This window comes from Hydractinia symbiolongicarpus, chromosome 9 (genome assembly GCF_029227915.1).
Source record: "Hydractinia symbiolongicarpus strain clone_291-10 chromosome 9, HSymV2.1, whole genome shotgun sequence".
Lineage (NCBI taxonomy): Eukaryota > Metazoa > Cnidaria > Hydrozoa > Anthoathecata > Hydractiniidae > Hydractinia > Hydractinia symbiolongicarpus.
In genome coordinates this window covers 26423828-26445909 of record NC_079883.1, presented here as the reverse complement: position 1 = coordinate 26445909, position 22082 = coordinate 26423828, and the positions used below count along the sequence as shown (strand labels likewise).

The following is a 22082-nucleotide window of genomic DNA, read 5'->3' as shown; positions in this document are numbered from 1 at the left end:
TTTTTCTATTGCCTATCTGCCTAAGTGGATTTCTTCACGGGCCTTATCGACTAGTCTCTATAATAATAGCCTAAGCTTTTTAATTTTGTAGTTTTTGTTTTCACATGTTAAGGCACATATATTTTTACATTTTTTAACCACGTACAAATCTTAAATCGTCGATTTTAAGAGTTTGGCAAGGAACGTGGATTTTGAACAAGCTTTACTAGCTAGCTAACTTAGCTTCACTTATTCCTATTCTTTTGACGTTTTTATTCAGTTTGGTATACTATTATTCATTCGTATTTGGTGTTGGGGCTATCTAATTAGCTCTTTGGCTACCTCTAACTAAAAAATGAAAGTAGCCAAATGGCTACCAACAAAATTCCTAATAATAATTATGCTAAATACAGTCAGGTGGTTACAGCTACAGTTATAAAAATTTATTCTGCAAAATATCATTTGCTGAGTAATTTTTTTAACTAACCCCTGGGTTTAACACCAGTCTGTTCACTAATTTCTTTTAAAACCGAAGCGATAAGGATTTTTGGAAAATGGTATTACCCCTATGCTCATGTATGACACGATTCACCTGTTAAGCGCTCAGCCTGGTGTTAACGACAGGCGGTTTCCTGTCTTTTTATTTGAATTGTTGTGATAAAGTTTCTTTGGAAAATGTTATTACGCCTAATACTCATGTTTGACACGGTTTACCTGTAATAAACGTTCAACGCGGTGTTATCAGGCTGTTTTGTGTGTTTTGTATTTAAAATAAAGTTGTGATCATTTTTTTTTGAAGAAGACTTTTATGCCTGAACGCATATGTGACACCATTTATCTGTACTAAGTTCTCAGTCCGCTGTCACAATTATTTTTTTAAGGTTTACGGAAACTTTTTTATTTTGGCTAAAGTCGCAGTAAAGTGATATATATATTTTTTTAGAAACAACCGAAACACTATAATGCTGTTTGAGCTTTACTCGATTCACGACATAGTCGGCATACCTGTACTAGAGCGCTCCAATTAAGGAGTTTTTTTAGCTGGATAGGGTAACGACTGGATTTTTCCTGTGTTTAAACTTAACCAAAGTTGCAGTAAAGTTTTTTTAGGAAAGGCTATTATGCGTTCTTGGCCCGCTGTCAGCATTAAGTTTTGAACTTTCGCGAAAACTTTTTCCGCGAAATAAAATAATATTGCTTGATTGTTTTTGATATGATGGAGTAACAACGGTTTGTAAACTTTGTTTTTATTTCAACTATCCTTGCGGGAAAGTATGTCACAGTCGCAACACTATAATGGTGTATGCGCTTCACTTCATTTACGACATACCACACTTCATTTACCACATAACACCAGACCACACAGTTACTTATGGCTGAACGTGGCGTTTCGACGCCGGGTTTTCCGGTTATTTATATTATAATACCCGTGGATTTTCCACGGCCATTGACTAGTCTATATTATAATACCCGATTACGTCTGTCTGTCTGTCTGTCTGTCTGTCTGTCTGTCTGTCTGTCTGTCTGTCACACAAAATGGTAGCTTAGCTGCGCAAGTAGCGAGATGCACGTGATGCGGTATAAAAAGGACGGGCAAACCCGTGGATTTTTCCACGGGCTAACGACTAGTAATTTGATATTCTACACTTTCCAAGTTGAAGACAATAGAGAACATACCAATTGAACTGATTATTGTCCATATTTTGATTTGCTCCTCAGAAACCTTTGTGTTCTACATTTATTGTAAACTTTTGTGGGGAAGGACCATATATATGTACAATGTTTTCAAAATAATGATTTTTGTTGATTTGAAATTTACTCTTTGCTCATTGCTTTTTCAACATTTCAGTTTATATTGTTTGGTAAAGTCAGTACGGATCATTAGACAAAAGAACTGTTTTGTTAACCGGTTAACTTTTACATTTTGTGCATATTTTTGCGTAACTTTTTGTTTTTTGGTGTTTTGTGTTTGTTTAAGTTTGGCTTTTTGATATTGTTCAGGTAGTATTGTTGTATAAGCATTTAGGGAAAAGACAATGTTTAAAATGCGTAAAGAACTTATTTTCATAGATCTGTGCTTACTGTTGCATGCCTTTGTTTTCGACACTTCAGATTAAAATATTGAAGGTTTTCAACATAATCACATAATAAGATGTATACATATTTGAGATGTGTTATTTCTGACATTATTATTATTCTTGTCGTAACTGTCTGGGCTGTGACTTTCAATGTTGTAACTTTCTACTAACTAGATGTTACAACTTGCACCCCGTTGTTTTTCATATTTTGTCTGAAGTTTTGGTGGGAGGGATTTAATGCGATTTGACATTTGATATTTTGTGTTAGATTATAAGAACTTTTTTGTTAAATTATGACTTATATGCTTTCTTTTTATGCATTTTCAGATTATTTTTTTTAGTGAAAGGCATATTCAATATACTGAAATATTTGCTGATGTCATCAAAATTCAAATGACAGAACTTTTCAATTATTTTTCTGCCTAAGTGGATTTTTCCACGGGCCTAATCTACTAGTCTATCTATATAATAATAAGCCAGTTCCGTGTGTCTGTAACAGGCAAAGTGGATATCGTCATTTTTCTCTGGTGTCGCTGAAATGATCTCTGAAGTGGCCGAAAAAATTATGTCCATATTGCTAGCAGGTTTTCTATGTTTACATCACTTGATAAAAACGACTCAATTTGATTTGCTGAAATGATCCCTTTATCTTGAAAAAAGTGAAAAGAGTATTCTAAAAAGCATATTTAAAAAGAAAAAGTTCAAGTGAAGAAGTAGAAATGTCAAGTTCGAAGTGAGAATTGCAGCTAGAAGTAAAGAAAGTTAGAAGTAGAAAATAAAGGCTAGAGTTTGAAGTTGATTTGAAATCACAAATAGTAAGAAATTTGATATTTTTAGACGTTTGGTTTTTATGTCGCTGGATCAATGAAGCTCCCTTTTTTCAGCAAAAGCCACCTAAAAGCCTCAAATTCTTAAAGTAGCCATATTTGTTGACATTTTGTTGCATAATTAATGTTAGCCCTGGCGCGTGACTAATGTAATTGTCCTAAAATTCAAAATGCTACATAAAGCTGTTAGCTGACTAACAAACGGAAAACTTTGGTTTGTAATGTTATTATTTTTACTTTACTATTGTTTCTCTTTATATGTGTTTTACTAAGCATAAATAGCTAGCTTTAGTTCTAGCTAAATGTTGCCAATTTAAGTACATTTAACTAGGGGTGTCTTAGCTACTGTTAGGTAGCTAATGTTAGCCTTCAGATTTTACTCTTCCCAACCCCCATCGCTAGCTCTAACCTATGATTTATGTTGTTATTCCTCTTTTTTAATTATCTATAGCTAGCTACCTTAGTTTCCAAACATTTTTTCTTTTATGAGCACGAATTATGATGTAACAAGCTAGCCAGCTAGCTAGCTACAAAATCTTTCAAAGACTTAAACTTTTGCAAGATAAGTTGGATGTTTGTTAAAGAGTATAATTATTTTCACATTTCCTGTAAACTTAACAAGCAATATGACAAGTGGAATATTTTTTTCATAATTTAAAGCGTGCGTGTTAAGTTATTTTTTATTTTTTTGTTTCTGACATCCTATTAAACTTTTGTCAGCCTACATGTAAAATGCCAGGTTATTTTTACAGGAGGTTGTAGACATTATTGGCAATTTACGTGGGTTTATGACTTTATTTTGTTTATGAAAGGATGGTATGGTTATTCGTGTTTTTGTTTATGTTGCAAACTGCTGTTTTTTTAAATTTTGTGTAAACTTTTGTAGGAAAAGACCACATGCAATATATATACTGAAAGAACAAATTCACGTTTTTGTTAAGAATTTTAAAATTGTAGTGATAACTGTGTTTGGTGATACTGAAAAAATAACTAAATGTTCTGACTAAAACCTTTTTTTTCTTTATATTGTATGATAAAATGCCTGATTTTTCTATAATTTGATGTGTTTCATAACCTTTATGTGGAAGATTTAGGTGCAATGGCAATATAGGACATGCTAAATGAACTGATTTTTGTTGATTTGGATATGCTCCTCAAAAACCAATCTGTTTTACATTTTGTGTAAACTTTTGTGAGGACGGACCATATATATTCCAAAAATAATATCTTTGTTCATTCAAAATTTACTCCTTATTCTTTTTTGACATTTACGTTTAAAATGGTTGGTAAAGGTCACTACAGATCATCATATTAAGAAAAAATTTTGTGCTCTTAACCGGTTGTATAATTTTTACATTTTGTGTGTATTTTGGGGGAACAGGATAGTATGTAACCAAATAAATGATTTTCCAAATATAAATTTGATGTTTTTGACACTTTTGATTAAATTATAATTAAAAGTTTTCAACGCAATCAAATGTAATCACTTTATAAGATGTAAATATTTGAGATGTGTCATTTCTGACTTTATTATTATTGTTGGTGTTGTACGTGATTCTATACATTATTTTGATCAGCGTTTCAAGCAGCGTGTGAACAAATGTCAGGAAAAAATTACAGACGTCATAAAAATACAAGGTACAATTCTCTTTTCCAATGTACTCCTGTCTAAGTGGATTTTACAGTGCAAATTTCTAAAGAATTTTTTTTTTGTACTTTAGAGGACTTTACTGACGTCAGCAAAATTTTAAAATTTTAAAACACTTATATATATCTCCTTATGTGTTTGCGAACACTTATTTTTATCAGCCTTTCAATCTGCACGCATTACAGGCAACAGATAAACTACATTTCGCCAATTTTTTTTGTATGCACTGCTGACGTTAGCAAAATCTACAAAACAACAATCTTCTGCCTGAGTTGATTCTTCCACGGGTCTTATCGACTAGTAATATAGATAATTCTAAAGATATTCCCAAACTTGCGTTTGATTTGAATAATTGCTAATCGCATCTATATAGGACTGCGAAATGGTTTTCTGTTCCATCAGTAAGCATATTCCATCGGTAAGCAAAGTATAAATTTTTTATATTCTGGAAAAAGTTATGTCAGCGAAGAGTAGTAATTAATGAAGGTTATAAGAATTGCAAGATTTTTAAAGTTAGTGAAGAAGACATATGTTGGTTAGTCCTAAAACGAAGAAGATTTTAAATAACTTGAAGTAATTATGGCATGATGACAATTACTGTGTTATGGCAATAAAACGTACTATTACCACTTTGTTGTCTGAATGTGCATTCTCTATGCTTATAAAAAACATGTAATATAGCCCGCTATCACCCTTAGCAAAAGAGCTAGGAACACAAGTTCTATTTTCAATTTTTCCTACCGATAAACAGAATGAATGTGCACCTCTTGTATTTGAAAATAAAGAACAACCATGGAAAGAAACAAAACCATTGTTTCTAAATGGCCGATGTTAGTGTAACATGAATACAATATTCTTTCTTATCTTAATAGTGCTGTTAAAAAGTTATTTCTACCAAAACGTTATCTGTCGGGGGACAGGGGTTCATTACCATAATTTGCAAACCAACGCCTTTCTTGCAAAACACTTCAGACGTTTCGAGTAAACTTACACAAACGCGTACTTCTTTTTTCGTAATGAAATAGTAAAGTCTCAACAACTAGCACGTACCACAAACACATATGATGCGCTTCGAAGATACCGAACACGTAAACAATTGTACGAAACAAAAATTACATAGAAAAATAAAAAGAACTACGCAGTCCTAAATCCTCTGGACAACAATGGTTGACATGATAAACTTAAAAATTGTTGGAAAGCTGGTTAGCAAGTAGATCTAGAGTTTTAAATAATTTGGTTTGCAAAATTTAAAGTTTAAAATTATATAAAAAAAAGCACAGACATCTTCCCTTCACGAAATTGAGCTATCAAAAAATACTCTCGTTCTAAGTTGCTTTTGTTGCTATTAAAAAAACTAATGAATAAAAAGTCTTTTCTGTCAAAAATTATGACTGATCAATTGTTTTGTTAAATTATACTTATCCGAGGAGTCGTGAAGATAATATTGGACAAGTTGCTTGCGTAGGAGTACCGTACGTATCAATTTTAAATGTTTCGTTCTTGTGTTCAACATACACTGAATTTGCAGACGCAAAACTTGGGTCTTCGTCGAAATAATTAAACGGTTTGATGAAAAATGTGAACTGGTTTCCTGTGGTAGGCGTTGTTGGGTAATCTTCCGCGCATGGAATATGCAATCCACCAATTGGTATCCACGCTACCAAGTCTTCATTAACGATAGTTTCGTTGTCTTCGATTCGTGCATCAAACGAACATCTGGGCGTGCCATATTGTGGGAAATAATTGAACATGCAACTTCCAAATCTTTCCGTTTCTTTAAACTTGGACACTGTTATCTGGTACTTTGACCATTCGGTATGTTTTGTTCCTCTATGTTCATCTGGATAGACTTGCTTTATTTTATTCGGTGAGTAGATTCGATAGCCACGATGATTTCCATATATGTTTTTCTCATTCTCGTTGTAAATAATGTAATATTTTGGATGATCAAAATTATAGCTAATGGCAGCTTCTTTTTCTGTTTTTATTTTATTTTCTTTGATGAATTTTTTTACTGTGGGATGATAATCATATATCGTCTGTGTTTTTTCAAGAGTCATATCTAACGTTTTAAAACTGTTCTTTGTCCCTAGAATATCCAAATCAACTTTGTATAGCATAAAGTGATCGTGAATAGCTCCAATGTAGCCGTCAACAACTTCATATCCGTATTGATTGAAAAATTGCTTGTATGATTGACTTAGCACTAAATGACCGGTCGTTGTCGTTTTTATTTCAACGACGCCGTTCTGGTGAAAGACAAAGTCGTGAATATAATCATAGCTAGACATGTCGGTAATGAATCGAACAACTAAAAATGAATCAGTTAGACCTCCATATTCGAAATGTTCCGCACCATGGTGATGTCTTCGAAGAGGAATGTTGGCATTATTTTCGAATACACAAACTGCATTTTCGACAGTGACGGCTTTTTTACTGGCGTAGAGATGCAAAGAGACGTCCATGTAAGCGGCATTCTGAGGACAATCAACACCTTTAATTAATGAGTGCGACTTGCCAAGTGACCATGTGCTATCCAAAATATTTGAAAAATATATTCTAGGCGAACCTGTCGCATACAAAGACGAAGCTTCCTGTAAACTAATTTCAAAGGCGATACGTTGGTTTTTAAATCTAACGTCAAATATTGCTGGACCTGTTGATGCTTGAACCATGTAATTGAACTGCCAATCGAAGTAGGTTATCTTTCGTCCTTGTATTGAAAACCTCGGTCCGTTTGGATAAAAAGTCAATGGTTCGATGGATGGAAAATAATTCAATTGTGAGCCCCGCCGTTTTAGATTTGCACGTTGTAATACTACATCAGGAATTCTTTTGATCTTCTTAATATGTAATTCTCCTCGATTGTATCTTTGCATTATTTCTTCGGCACTAGAATATGCTTTTTGATTGTAGAAGATCTAGAAAAAATTATCTTAAATTATGTTCTATCCTCTTAGGTTCTGTCCTTAGGTTCCCAAGGATAGAACATTCACTTTGCGAGATGTTTTTCAGAGTTCTTTGAAATATGCAATGTTGCTCTAAGCGCATAATAAATGGCAGGCAAAAGAACTAATTACGCTGGGGCAATGTTTTATTTAATCCAAACAGCCTCACGAAAATATGGTTAAACAGTATACTTTAAAATTTCCTCAAGGTTAGAATAAATTTTATCATTATCTTAAGTGACATGATAAAGACGCCTTCTTAAAGCTAACCTGTGCCACAACTATGATTAATCAGTTAAAAATAAAATGGCCCGTAAGAGTGGACTGAAACTGGAAGATCAAGGATATTGTAAAAACACAAACCTGGATTACACGCCATTTGTTTTCATCCTTACTTGTCAGGTTTAATCGAAATGTTATGACATCAAGAAATTGTAAATGAGGAGGGAACTGTAGGTTGAACTGAAATAACAGATCGCCGAAGAATTCGTTTTTTCTTTGCTCGGTAGCTCCAGAAAGAGCTATTGACAATCCGTTTTCAAAACCAATTTCTGCTGTCGCGTATCCTTTAAGGGTTTCAAAGGTGGCTTTAAACAGTGGCCACATTATGCTGGCATGATCAAAACCGAGTTTTTTTATGGTTGGATTGTTATTTAATATAGCTTCATCCGGTTTCGTTTCTGATGGGTTCTGTCTATCGGCAAACTTAGCAAGATAATGATGATTTGGTGTCGGCAGCGAACCAACCACATAGTATGACACATTATACGATGTTTGGAGAGATACAATTGCTTCTCTTCGCGGTTTTGGTCCATTATTGTCCAAATATTCCAATGCTTCCTTTTTGTTGGGTAGATAGAGCTCTACAGTGTTAATAAATTGAACCATTTGAATACTATGTCCATCTTGCATTCGTCGTATCACAAAGTTGCGCTCTATGTAACCAACAACCGTGTTGATTTCTTTCAAATTTAATTCACGAAAGATGTCATTTTCATCATTGGCATGTGGTTCAATTTTTATTGTTTTATCTTTACATGTGAACTCATTTTTTGAAGCTCGCTTTTTGTCTCTTTCCATACATTCACATTTTTTATCCTTTGTAATTGCATAAGCAACAAAAGCAATTAAAACGATAACAATGATGACAATTAAGACAACGTTAATTGTTTTGTGTATGTTTGATCGATTTTTTGACGCAACCTTCTCTTCTACTTGAAAATCTAAAAAAAAAACACAAGAAAACGACGCTTAAAAAAAGAAAATAAACCACCAGAGAGAGAATAATTAAACTTACTTTCTGTCTCAGCGCCGTTCATGACAATATCTTTTGTAATACCTACAGAACGATAATAATATTTGATTTCTTGAGAAGTAACAAAAAATAATTAAAACCAATATATGTGATAGTCGTACGATAGTATAGTTAGTAGTAGTGTTAAGTAGCATTAAGGATATATGAATAAGCTTCTGTTAGAACTGTTACTTTTTCATTTTCATCTTCTTTCCACCTTTCTCTTGTCAAACAATGCATTTACCTCTCGATAACATAAAATCCGTAGGAATAATAGCAGTTTAAAATCTTTTTTTTTCAATTATTTACTTATTATATATTATATTATATTATATTATATTATATTATATTATATTATATTATATTATATACTTATTATATATTATATTATATACCTGAAAATTGATTGGTGATTGAGGTCAAGCGCATGCGCAACTCCACTACTCTTTACAGAATATTGAATACACATAAGCAAGGTTAGTATTATTAAGGGCTAGGAATATGCAAAAAAACATAAAAAAACGAAAAAAGCTTAACAGAGTAGCCAAAGTGTTTAAAATAAGTTAAAGTGCTAGAAAAATGTCTACAAAATTTATAACGAACAAAAATCATGAAAGTTTTAAAACCATAAACTTTATTCATGTTTAATTAGCGACTTTATTCGCATCCACATATCTTTGAACGTGCCATTAGATTTAAATCTGTATGTTTAATAAGCGTTATAAAGCTTAATATGATTATGTGGCAATTTTAACTGTCAAGTAGACAAAAGAATGCTTTAAACCAATGTTATGAACTTTTAACATCACTTATTAAAAATGTCTTCAAAGATATGTGGTTGCTATCTTCTCTGATATAAATACATAAATAATAAATACAACAAGACCAATACCTTTCGTCAACAGTTAGACTTTGAATATGTTTAGTGGAAGTACTCTCGCTGTTATAATAAAAATGTTTAAAGGGGCTGCAAACCGGTTAAAGTGCTCACATTCCGCAAATCCCGTGCACATATTAAAAATCTGGCAAATGCGTTTTGCGCAATGAACAGACCAGCGCACTTTGCCCGCTATAGTATATTACGGAAGTATATTACAAAGAAATATTTCAGCAAGACTCATTCAGGATGAAAACATAACCAAGGCTGGAGAAGATAAAAATTCTAGATATATCTATATGTTCGAGTCTGTAAATTACATACATACCGGAAAAATAGCCATTTTTGTTTTTGGCCGCCTTCAGCTCGACTTTCGTGTAAGTCACTAAAGTCGAAAACCAACAGCCGTTCCGTAGCCCCTTTAAGAATTTCAAACGGACAGTCTTTTAAAAGATGATCGCAAACGATGGAGATGAATGATAAATGATTTTTAAAAATTGAATCATATAGTATGCGCAAATTCAAATAATAACTTAGCAAACATAAAAAAAATAATAGTAAAAAATCAAAAATAGATAGACAGAACACATCCTTAGGATTTCTATCATCATAAAATTGTAAAATATCAAATCATAGTGCATTCTCAGGCAATACGTTTGACATCAACAAATATTTTGGGGTATTTCTCTCTCATAAACACTTAGTATACCCTTAATAAAAAAGCATGTAAAACAAAAAATTCAATGAATGGATTGGATCCACTTCAATGAACGGAACAAATAAAGTCGCGAATAATCTAGTTTGGTCCAATTTTGTTTGATATTATTCTTTTTTTAAATTTTTCTAATATGTTCGATCTAAAAAACGTGTAAAGCCACTAATTGTTAACCTGTGTAAATTACGTTCATGCATCACATTTCGGTTGTCTTTAGCAAACCGTGTTGTTTATTTGTTTTGATTTTGAATCAATTTTGAAAAGTACTTAATAATAAAAAATATAGAAAAAGAATCGTAACCAGTGCTGTATATACTTCAGACATCAGATTTGCGCTGACCTTCGTTCTTTTGTAAATTCTTAGCACAAAATTTTAATTCAGCAGTTATTTTGTAAAACTTTACACAAATTCATCCGTCATATTGAAGGCAAATTTTTGTGCATTATTAGCTGGATGAAAGGTATATGCAGGTGTTTTAAGTAAAACGCGGCTATTGTTAAAAGAGACTAATTGTTCCCATATGAAATATCTATTTTACATATTACCCGCATAAATGTGTAAAGAAATTAAATTACTATGTGATGAACCCGACAAAAAACGTGGTTGTGCCATAATTTTGAGCAGAATAGGGCTATTACTACAAAGACTAGTCTATAGCTAGTTAAAGAATACACGGATCTGCTGGTCTCAGATTTTTTCCTCGTCTGTATTTCGTTGACATTTGTCTGCCTAGTACCACGAAGCCATAAAATTACCCTGCTGTGCCGCAATCAACACACATTTGCCGAATTTAAATTATCGATTTCATCATCGGCATGAAAACTAGGCATTTCGTAGTAAACTTTGTAAACATGTAAATTTGCTTAGGAACTGGAGGGAGAGAGATTGATAAAGTTGACCCTGCCACCCCCGCAGACAAACCCGGAGTAGCAAAAGTTAAAGCATTAGTAGTGGGGCCAGCAACTGAACGACCTGCGACTGATACGCCATCTTTAAGATTGGCATGTTCCACAAAACCGGCTGTCGGAAATCGCTGGGGGGAAACACGAAAAGATGGCTGACTTGACTATGGACGGTAAGTCCGAGCTTCCTGCTGTGACAGTATTTTTTGTTTTTTAAATTCGTTTTGAATCTTATTCCTCAAAAAAGATTTAACTTCGTGTGCCAAAGTCTTTTTCTTCTTAAATTTAGTTTTTAAGGATTTTTTCTTTGTTCCTGAAGAGGAGCCATGTGATATGAAACTTATGTCTTCTTCAGCGCCTTCAGCTGCAGAATTCGCCTCGTACTCGTCGCAATTCTGTTCAAGGTTTTCCATATTGTATTCTGGTAGGCTTTCTGCCTCCTGAAATTTTTTTGAAACAAGGAATGCGATATTTTCTAATCTAGTCTAATCTTGCTGGTGCACGAGATTTATTCTGGAATTTTGTTGGCTAAACCATTTAATGAATAGTCTGCTAGCTCAAGTAATAATGTCATTTTGTGATTGCAATATGAGCTTTGTCCTGCTGGACAAGTACACACAGCTGATACTACTGTACCATTCACTTTGACAAGACATACTTCAATTTCTCGAAATTTTTTTTTCATGTAGCTGTTGCTGTGAGAATACTATCAACAGATATGTATAGTTCATCATTAAACTTTCTGCCACGCTCCAACGTCTTAATAATTGCCACACCGTGCTGTTTACCACTATTTTGTCGATACATTTCAATTTCTTTTATCGTAAACGGTGGCATTCCCTCTATATTCTCCCCCACGCTTTTACTTAAGTTTTATCGAAGATTAAATCTATATTTTCCTCAATCTTATTAAGCAAAATATCTCTCAAAGCATTGTCTTCCTCCATGTTTATATGAACGCGAATAATGTTTACCAAGATTTGCCTGGTCTTCATGCACGCGATATTTTACAAAATATAAATTCGGGAAAGGTGTATTGAAACAGAATACGCCTATTACAAGCCATCAGCCTGATTTATTAGCTCCCCCCTTCCCCCTCTGAATATTAACAAATTAAGGAAAGATTACAGGCATATGAACTATCATTTTGAACAGATAAACAAAATACGTCCACGGCTTAGCCCGTATGTTGTATATTGGGTGTTTTTTTCTGACACAACTTTTTTTCTTGTACAAACAAACTCATGGAAATACTTGTAGCATAACTTATTTTGCATGCAAATTTGCTTTCCATGTTGTGTGAGACTATATTCATTTTTTTAATTAAAAGTAATAAAAACTGATTACAAAATTCTGCATTCAAAAATGCAAGCTAACGCAAAAAAACAACAAAAAAACAACGAGTTCGCTAAATTATTGAAGGACACAAATCCCTTAGCTGGGTTAGTATGGACGATAAAAGTGTTTTTACGAGGTTTGTTTGTTGCTAATTGAATGATTTTTGTTCGGAGACAACATTATGTATTCTTTGTTCTATAAATATCGTAAAAAAAAACGATAAATAAAAACTGATTGCTCTCATCTCTTTTCCTTGTCTCCTAGTCAGAGTGAAATTTGGAAATTACAGACATTAAAATCCAACGTATTGTGTCCAGCTATCTTCTATTTTCTGTCAGGCGGGATCACAGTCAGGAATTCAAATATTTAATGCCGTGTTTGTGGATTTCATACTAACACCTCGGGTAGTGATATGGCGCGAGTCAACCTCAGGACTTTTCACTTTTTCTCACAATCTCGCCGGAGAAAAAAAAGGCCTGCGAAAGAAGTTGGGCGTGACTTTATTTTTTTTTCGCGGTAATCTGCACAACTACGGTTTTTTTTAATTAATAACCTTCGTGATCTGATGATGAACACGAAGTTGCGTGTTTAACTTCAGGTAAACAATGCCCCACATTTATGTAGAGTGCTTAGTACCGGTATACAACAAGTCGTAAATCAGCCAGTCAAGCTCTCACAGCGATACACAACTTTTGGTGTAATGTATTCTTTTAGAGAATAACTCCCGCAACAAGCCTAAGTAAAAGAACACTGGCTAAAACCTACCCCGTCTTAGCTTAAACAATCGGGTGACATTAAATTAAAGCAGAAAACAACCTATTGTAATCCGATCATCTGCACAACAGAACACCCAACATTTTATATTTTCCGGAATTGCTCTTTATCATGGTAACTTTCCTGCTACTTCAGTTTAACAAAGAAACTCAGACAGCACAAAAACATGTCAAAAGTATAAAGTAGCAGGCATTCTGTTTGAGGTTTCCGATTGCCAAAAATAGGTATTTAACACATTTTTTATTTTTTACATGATTTATATGAACTGGTGCTAATTATTGCCCAAAAATTTGAAAAATATAAGAAACTAAATTATCATGTGACGAAACTTTACAGAATGATTTCCCGTCATGAAATAAAGTTGTGTTGTTATGTTATGTTACGAGGAAAGTCTCAACGAAAACATATTCTCCCAAGTATCAGAATTCTATATAAATTTAAGGTGTAGTTTTGAGTGATAGCTACATCTTAAAAACTCTGTGAGGGATGGAATCAAAAAAATTGACATACAGATTTCTAATAGATAATCTCGGAAACTCAGTAAGAGTTCTTTATAAGACACAGCAGGGGGGTTGGCTTTTCAGAACGGATAAGGTTAATATAAACACAAGTGGGTAGCCTGTGAATAAACGCATAGGTTCACCCGTCTCTTGTATATTGCATTTGCTATTTGCTATTTCGTTAGCCGTAACACGACAACTGAATTAAATGAATGGTTTAAAACATTAAAAATTAAGGTTTGGTCTGGTAGTATTTTTAAACTCGTTTCAAACATGCAATATTAAATTCTGTTATTCCACTTATCAAATAATTGCAGCCGTATTTTTTCCTGTTCATGCGTCAAAACTAAGTGTTTCTGCAGAATACATGAAGCAATCACTAATTTTGAGGGATTCACTACTTTGTACGACAAATGCATGAAATTGAAAAGCTCGATATATATTCCTCGGTGCAGCGATTTTTTTAAAAAAATTTACTTTTATGTGCAGGAAGCACAATGTTTCAACGCTTTTAGAAGTAGCAGAACATAGAAACGAACCGTAAAAAAAAAATAAATAAATAAAAAAAAAGATGCAACGTTCTCAAAAACCATCAAGAAATACTCTCTTTTAAATATTTTTTGCCTGTACACCAGTATTCTGAACGTCAGGTCAATAGCGCTCTCAAACATGTGGAATGAAAAAGTTATTGTTTTGTTGTGGTAAAAATACAAGCTTGTTTTGAAAAGTTACATATGTATTAAGCAGTAAACGAATATTGGAGGAAGAAAATAGTATAGCTATATTTATACATGCTAGAAAATACATTTTCATAACGATTTATTTTTTTGCCTAATTGGCGTACTTTCTCTTGAATTGCTTCAGTGTCATTCAGTTTGATTGTGTAGATTTGCCACATAGTCTTGAGTTTATCTTGTCGCCAGCGTTGCTTATATAAAATATATATCCATGGTGTGAGTAACAGAATTTTAAACTAGGAATGATGCATTGAAGAAGTAATAAATATGATAGCAAAATTGCATTCTGTTAATACCTTTTGTCAATACATCTAAACTTTTTTGTTTTTGAGTAAAGTTGCGTCATCATTGTCGCTCGGTCCCAGACCCTCGATGCAAACAATATGGCAACTCTCACAAGAAAAATTAATTCAAAATTATCCGAAAAATTCCCTTTGATCACACATACTGGATGAAATTTTTAAAAAAATTCAACAGAGATTTGCATATCCGAATTCGTAATTCTGAACCAGGCTATACTTTTTTAATCAATTTTTTTCCACATTTTGCATTTTTTCCGACGGTGAAGACCTACAAGATGATGCTTATTATATGTTGGCTGTTGGTTTTCGACTTGAGTATTGCTGAAATATTTCTTTGTGATATACTTATCCAAAAAAAAATATTGAACCAGCGAGCAAAATGCGCTGGTCTGTTCATTGCGCCAAACGCGTTTGCCGGATTTTTAATATGTGCGCGGGATATACGGAATGTGATCATTTTAACCCGTTCGTAGCCCCTTTAACGCTGCTGCCATATTGAAAAATGATTTGCGTTAGTTGACATACGTTACCTGGGTAACATATGTAAACAAAACCCTATCTGCATGTAAACAATCACTTTTATAGAAGAAAATCTTGTAACGAAACTGGTTACCATTATCGTGCTACTTTAAGCAAAAAAACAACAACACATAAATGAATGAAATTTACGTCCGAACAAGTAATAACAAACGTGAATAGTTAATTGCGGACAGACAAAACTTTTAATTTTTGATTACCCTTTTTTGAAAATAGTCTCTGTTTTGAAAAAAGTCTTCATTGTGAAAAGATCTTTTTCATATTAAGTGCGAACCTACCGAGTGCAATGTCATCAAATATGGAGCTCTTATTTTTAACACTGTTGATATGTATCGTATACATTAGTAAAGGAGAAATACTACGATTGTCTGAATGCAACAAGTTTTATGCTGTCTTTGATGTTGTATTCAACAATTTTCTTTTGATAAATACAACATATTCTTTGGTTAGAAACATCGAGCTGAATAGGTGTTTGATTATATGCATGCAATATCTAAAGTGCAAATCATTCAGCTACATGTTTCATCACTCACAATGCCGAATACATCATTCCACTGTAACTGACACTGGAAGTAACTTACAAAAAGAAAGTGGATGAACACACTATGAAACCAATGAGAATGCAATGAACGTGAGTAGTTTAGACTGCTTTTTAAGAAAATTGTTTTAATTTTATATCTGATCGACAAAACTGATTTACGAAATTTGCATATCCATATTTAAATCTTATTAAAAAAACATGTTGCAACAATACAACCTCGTTTCCAGGGCCTGCTGTTTCTTATTTGTGTCTAAATAGCGAGACGGACATTTTCGTCACACCGACCGGACATAAAAATGCGACAACAGGCACTGGGAACTAGGTTGGAAACAATACTTACCAATCCGCTTGCTATAAGAGGCGAGGATTTTTTTATATTTACTTGTTTTTTTTAAAGCGAAAATGATTTTTAAAACTTCTAGTATTTGCCAGTTATCACCCACATCCCATACCTTAACTCTATGTGGTGCAATACCAAATAAATATAGCAAGTAAAGTACACGAAATTATACGCTTTATGATATTTTCCGCTGTTCTCACTTTTTATTGGGTCTCTTCCTATTGAGAGCTTCTTTTTCTCGTCGATTTTAAAGATATTAAATTGTATGCATATGTCACTTGCTCAGAATGCAACTGATTCTAGTTTGTTCCTATATCTTTAACGTTTAGTCTCCAGTACATTTTAATATGCAATCTGGAATCGAGGTTTATTCACGTTTCACAAAATTGCAACACACAAAAAGTTCTGCCTTGAAAAACATTTTTCCAATGTTTGTTGTGTCTTTCAACAAATCATCAAAACTTTAAATTTGACATAGTTTTATTGTGGCAGTTCTCTGCCTCATTGTTCTTATAAAACAGGTTAAGCGACGTGTAAAATTCCATAGAAACATCAAAGAGGATATTTCCATTCATTTAAAGAGAGATAGAAATAAAATCTTCTATCTTTTTCTTGACCACTGATGAATCGCTATGGCAACAGGTGTGATGCCATAACAAAGATGTTTACCGAACCTAAAAGTACGCACAGCATTTCTGTATAAACACTTACGAGATATTTTTCACGTCAGACATTTCAAAACTGATTGATTAAACTTTAATGATAATAAGAATAGAGAGCACGTAACTATTCACTGGTTAACGTTTTATACCTGTAAGCAGTTCAATTGAATTTTTAATGCATGCATCAAAAACAAACCTCGTTCCCAGAGCAATTTGCTTTAACGATGAGTTAATAGGGGTGAAAGGGTCTTGGCATACGTTGGTCATATGGCTGCTTATAATTTGTAATTATTACATTCTTAATTATTACAAATACATTTATGCACGTTAATTGCTATACTTAAAAATCTGTCATGCACAGGACATTTTTTGTAAACAACAAGAACAAAGATGGTGGATGACTGACCTTAATGATTAGGCAACATAAGATTGTGCATCAGCGTTGGAAAAGCTTATTCGAAAATTTTTAGTTGTATATGGTATAAGCAAGACCTATATTTTATAGGGAAATCCAAAAATGAAATGATCACATACGGAACCAAACAAATATTCTAACAAATGTGGGAAAGAAAAAAAGTTGTAACCTCCAAAAAATCTTTTGTTGGTGAAGGAACTAGAATAAACCTTCTTAAACATTTCCAATGTGTCTGGCTCGTCGGCCTTCCTTGAGGTTTAGTTCATATAATTTTGTTTTTAACCAACTTGTTTGCCCATGACTTCTTTTGGAATTGATTAGCTTGCTTCTTTCAAACTTCTGATGGATCGTCTGGATCCGGCCAAGCAAATACAAAAGTGAAGGTTATAGCTATCGATAAAACAATAGTTGCCAACGCACGATTCTTGTGCAACTCAAATTTGGAAACCGATGCTCCATCGCCGATTGACTCAGCGGGTGTCAAACTCTTTAACAATATTCCACAACCCCTCATGGATCGAAGTCATTTTACATTGTACCATCCTGGTGGCGTAATTTGTGCATTCAGCAGCTTCATCATCAAAACTTTCGTTGCTTCCATAGCCATTTTCAATACTGGATACCCATTGTTTTGATTCAAACCAAACCGTGAATTACAAAATCGCGTCTCTTGTAGATTGTTAACTTGTAAACTTTATCTTTGCTAATAGTTGCCTGGACCAATAATTTGTTGAATATAATTTGTTTTAAGTCTTTCCAGCCAACTAACTAAATAAGTATTACAATGCGTTTTTGTACACTTTTACAAAGGACTCTCTAGAAATTTGTGGAATGATGCAGAATGTTCATGAAGTTCTGACAAGAGTGCATTAAATTTAAACCCACCTTAAAACAAGGTTTCTATAAGACGTATTTACGTATTTAAGATGGTATTCACCTCTTTTAGACGCTTTATGGAGTGTTTAAAATAAAAAAATAAAAACATATCTTTAATAAAAAGACATCTTATTTGCGTACAGGTGCATTAAAATAGACAATTTAGCAGTTAAAAAGACGTCCTTTCGATATCTTTAAAGGTTTCTATTAGATGTCTTCAAAAATATTTTTTAAATGTCTTTAAAGATTGTGTGTGATAAAAAAAACTATACAAATGTGGAAAATGTGTGGACACATGTGATGATACAAGCTTCAAAAGTGAGTTAAAGCCAAATACCCATCTAATAAAAATTAAAACTTTTTGACAGCAGGATTTTGACAACTAAATGCTTTATGAACAATGTGCCCCCATCGGATTTACAGGGCTGTTCATTTTTTAACTTATCCTCAAGTTATGCACATTTCTTGTATAGTTTATTTTCACCAGTCTTATCAATTGGCAACATAGTCGTGTTTCTCACACGCCATTGCTGTTCTCCAGTTTAATTTGGTGCTTTAGTTCTAATTTTCTCTTACATGACAATTAAAAATCATGCTTCCAAGTGATAACTGATCGCAATAATATGCACATATTTTTGTCGATATTTGCTGCTTGGAAACAACTATTACTCGAGCTTAAAACTCTGTCTGTATTTCCTAAAACCGAAATAAAAGATTATAAAAGATGGTTATGGTTTGAAAATTAGATAAATCTTCTATGGAATAGTGATATTTTTCCGTAACATAATCAATTGGGAAGACGTAAAAAATTATCGAACACCCTTTTCTAGTTGCCGTTCGAAAGTTCGCAAAATTTCATATATTTCGCAAGGATTTATTTTTAAACGTTTTTTTGCAATAATGAGATGTGAAAATTCTGCTCGAAACAATATCTGACAAATTATTCCTAGTATAGAGAAAAAAAATATCTACAAATTACCTCTCGAACATTTTATTCAGTCCATACCGATAACTATTTCCTCGTTGGTTCAGACCATGCGTACTGGATTTAAACTTCATTCTCAAGCAATACTTTCTGAAGAAATCGAAAACTATATAGTCGAACTGTTCAAACGCATTACAAAGAGGTCTAAGTTATACGAAGTACAATGCGTTTTCTTACTTTCTCAATTCCGACTGCTAATAACCTTGGTATGTTTTTTTTGAAACTTTAAAGGTTCATACGCTTGAAATATATGAAAAGGCATAGTGGTATAATAATATATAGCAGTATTTAGAGAATCTAATTTGTAGCTTTAACATTATTTTTTTAGATTCTCATACGCATTTTCTTATTCTCTAAAGAATGGGGAAGGATAAAATATACATTAAGGAAAAAGAACAAAAGAACGAGACAATTAATGTCAAATAAAATGACATTTCAGGATCAACATGTTATAATCATTTAAAAAAATAAAAAATAAGGATGAATTATTAGTAGTGTGAAAATATTTCTTAGGTGATTGGATTTTATTGAAACGGAACGTCTGCTTTGGAGCACGTGCAAACGAGTTTGGAACATTTAAAATACAACATGACGCAGTATTGACTGACAAAAAGTTGGTACATGTTGGTGGACCTGGTCTAATCTGCGAAGTAAACACGCCACCAACAAAGTGGGGATGTGACCATGGGACCCCTTATGATGTGGGTAGTGTTGCAGATGTCATTACAGATGATCAAAACAACTGACTTTACCCCATCTTTGGAGTATTATGTTAGTCACGGATTCTTTACTGTACCAGGATACAACGCCAACTCTCCCTACCTCATCTTCAATGCATCAAATCACACTGTTCACAAAGGACAGGAGCTGAGATTGCATTATGGTGAAGCTTGGAATGAAGAATACCTCTCTAATAACAGTGGTGAATCATGTGCAGATATTTATGCGAAATTGTGTGACGAATAATTTTATGCTAATGATGCAATTCTCTTAAGTTTGAACTAAATAGAGATATAACGTTCTTTTTTGTTTGAAACAATTGGTTAAATGCGATGAATTTTCTTTTTAAACTTTTAATGAAGGAAATTACTTTTAAAGAACTTTAACCACGCTCAGACGAGTCTCAATGTCTTATGTTAACTTCGATGTCCCAATTAACCGCGCAGTCGAAGAAGGGGGAAAGTTTTCTTCTGTCCCAGCAGTAGTTATTTTGTTGTTTTATACTTAACTTAACTTTTAAATCCCTTTGTGGAGTATTTAAAACAAAAGCATTATACTTTTAACTTATTAGTTTGTGCTAATAAACGTTCTTCACAGAAAAATAATAAAATTATAGCAGTTATTGTTCTTATTATGTTCTTATTGTTTAGCCATTTCCAGCCCCAATAAAATAAATCTTTTTGAATGATTTATTCTAAATGGGCTCCTAACGAATAGTAAAAACGCAACTTCAGAATTAAATTTCATTTTGTTCGTATTTATGGAAATTTCTATAAGTCCCAAGAATTTTTATTTTTTCTTATATATATTTTATATCTTACATTTATATGCGCTTTTGTAATCAAACGCGCTAAATATTTTAAAGTTATTGTCCATAGGTCAAAAAAAAAACGAACACAACACACCGGACATAATTTTGTGGAAAAAGACAGCGAAATTTTCAAATATCTGAATATAGATTTTGGCACACCTTTTTAACGAAGTTGGTAAAAAACGCTGTAATGGCCTGAGATAAAGTAGCAGAACTTTTGGAAATGCGCAGGGACATCGAAAATGTTTAAATCTGTGGTATTGCTACACTAAATAGCATAAAATTACTTGATGACATTAACTAACACATTGGCGTCAACAAATCTGATAATGAATATACAAATAATAGAATTGGTAATTTGACTGGTGGATGAGATTGTAGCTGTCGTATGGAAGCAGAAAACATAAAAAAAAAACAGTAAACTTACTTTATAGGTATTTTTATTGTTATTATTCATCTTGATAACCGAGTTGAAAAATATTTTATTAATGTCTGTAGGATATGATATATTGTTGTTTAAATAATAATAAAACAAACCAAGTTGAACATGTTAAACCTAAGCATTTTAAATATTGCTTATAAAACTTGGGATTTTGAACTTGGTCCTGATAATTCGACCATCCGGGGAGCCGAAAGGATAATACGGTTGTCAGATGTTTGAAGTGTCTTTACTTTTGTCATAAAAGTTCGTTTTAACCGGACCATATTGTTAAAGGGCTGGTAAAATTGTTCAACTTGATAAAGGATAGTGTTGTTGAAATATTTGTAACGCAAATATATTTTTAGGTATTGGAAGCTCCGAGTTATCGGAATTATTTCAAGTTTAAAAAAGGATAATGAATTCAAAAAAGTAGAAGTCACATTAAAAATTTTTAAGCTTTTTAAAAAATTTCCGAAATTTTTTCAACAAGTTCCACTTTTGTTGGGAACGGTTTCCTGTTCACGTAATGTAAGCAATATAATATGCAGCTCAGAAGCATTTTTGTTCTATTCGTTCTGTTCCGCTGAAAAATTTTCTTTGAGTGGAAAAAAGCCTCTAGGATGTTAGATTGCCGCCATATTTGTTTTTGTTTGCTAGACTTTCGGTGCCGTTTAACTAGAACGGCATTAGGACTAAAGATGGTAGAGTTAGAAGTGTAAAAGAAGAAACACGTGTCTGTTGATTTTATATAGAAGAAAAACCATTCTCGTATTTGTTTATTTTATTACCCCCAAGTCATGGCTGAAATGTTCACATAGGAAACGCCGGGTCAACCCACACGTCAAAAGCCCAGT

At 33.1% G+C, this 22082-nt stretch overlaps 1 protein-coding gene across 1 annotated transcript; it reads right to left on the bottom strand.

Annotated features, from left to right (window-relative positions):
• Positions 1–4948: 4948 nt before the first annotated feature.
• On the bottom strand, positions 4949–9058 carry LOC130657474 (amiloride-sensitive amine oxidase [copper-containing]-like). Its single transcript, XM_057460460.1, has 3 exons — positions 8778–9058; positions 7844–8703; positions 4949–7453 (listed from the first exon to the last, which is right to left on the bottom strand). Exons 1-3 carry the CDS (start codon positions 8797–8799, stop codon positions 5951–5953), a joined length of 2385 nt encoding a protein of 794 aa, XP_057316443.1. The 5' UTR covers positions 8800–9058; the 3' UTR covers positions 4949–5950.
• Positions 9059–22082: the final 13024 nt, after the last annotated feature.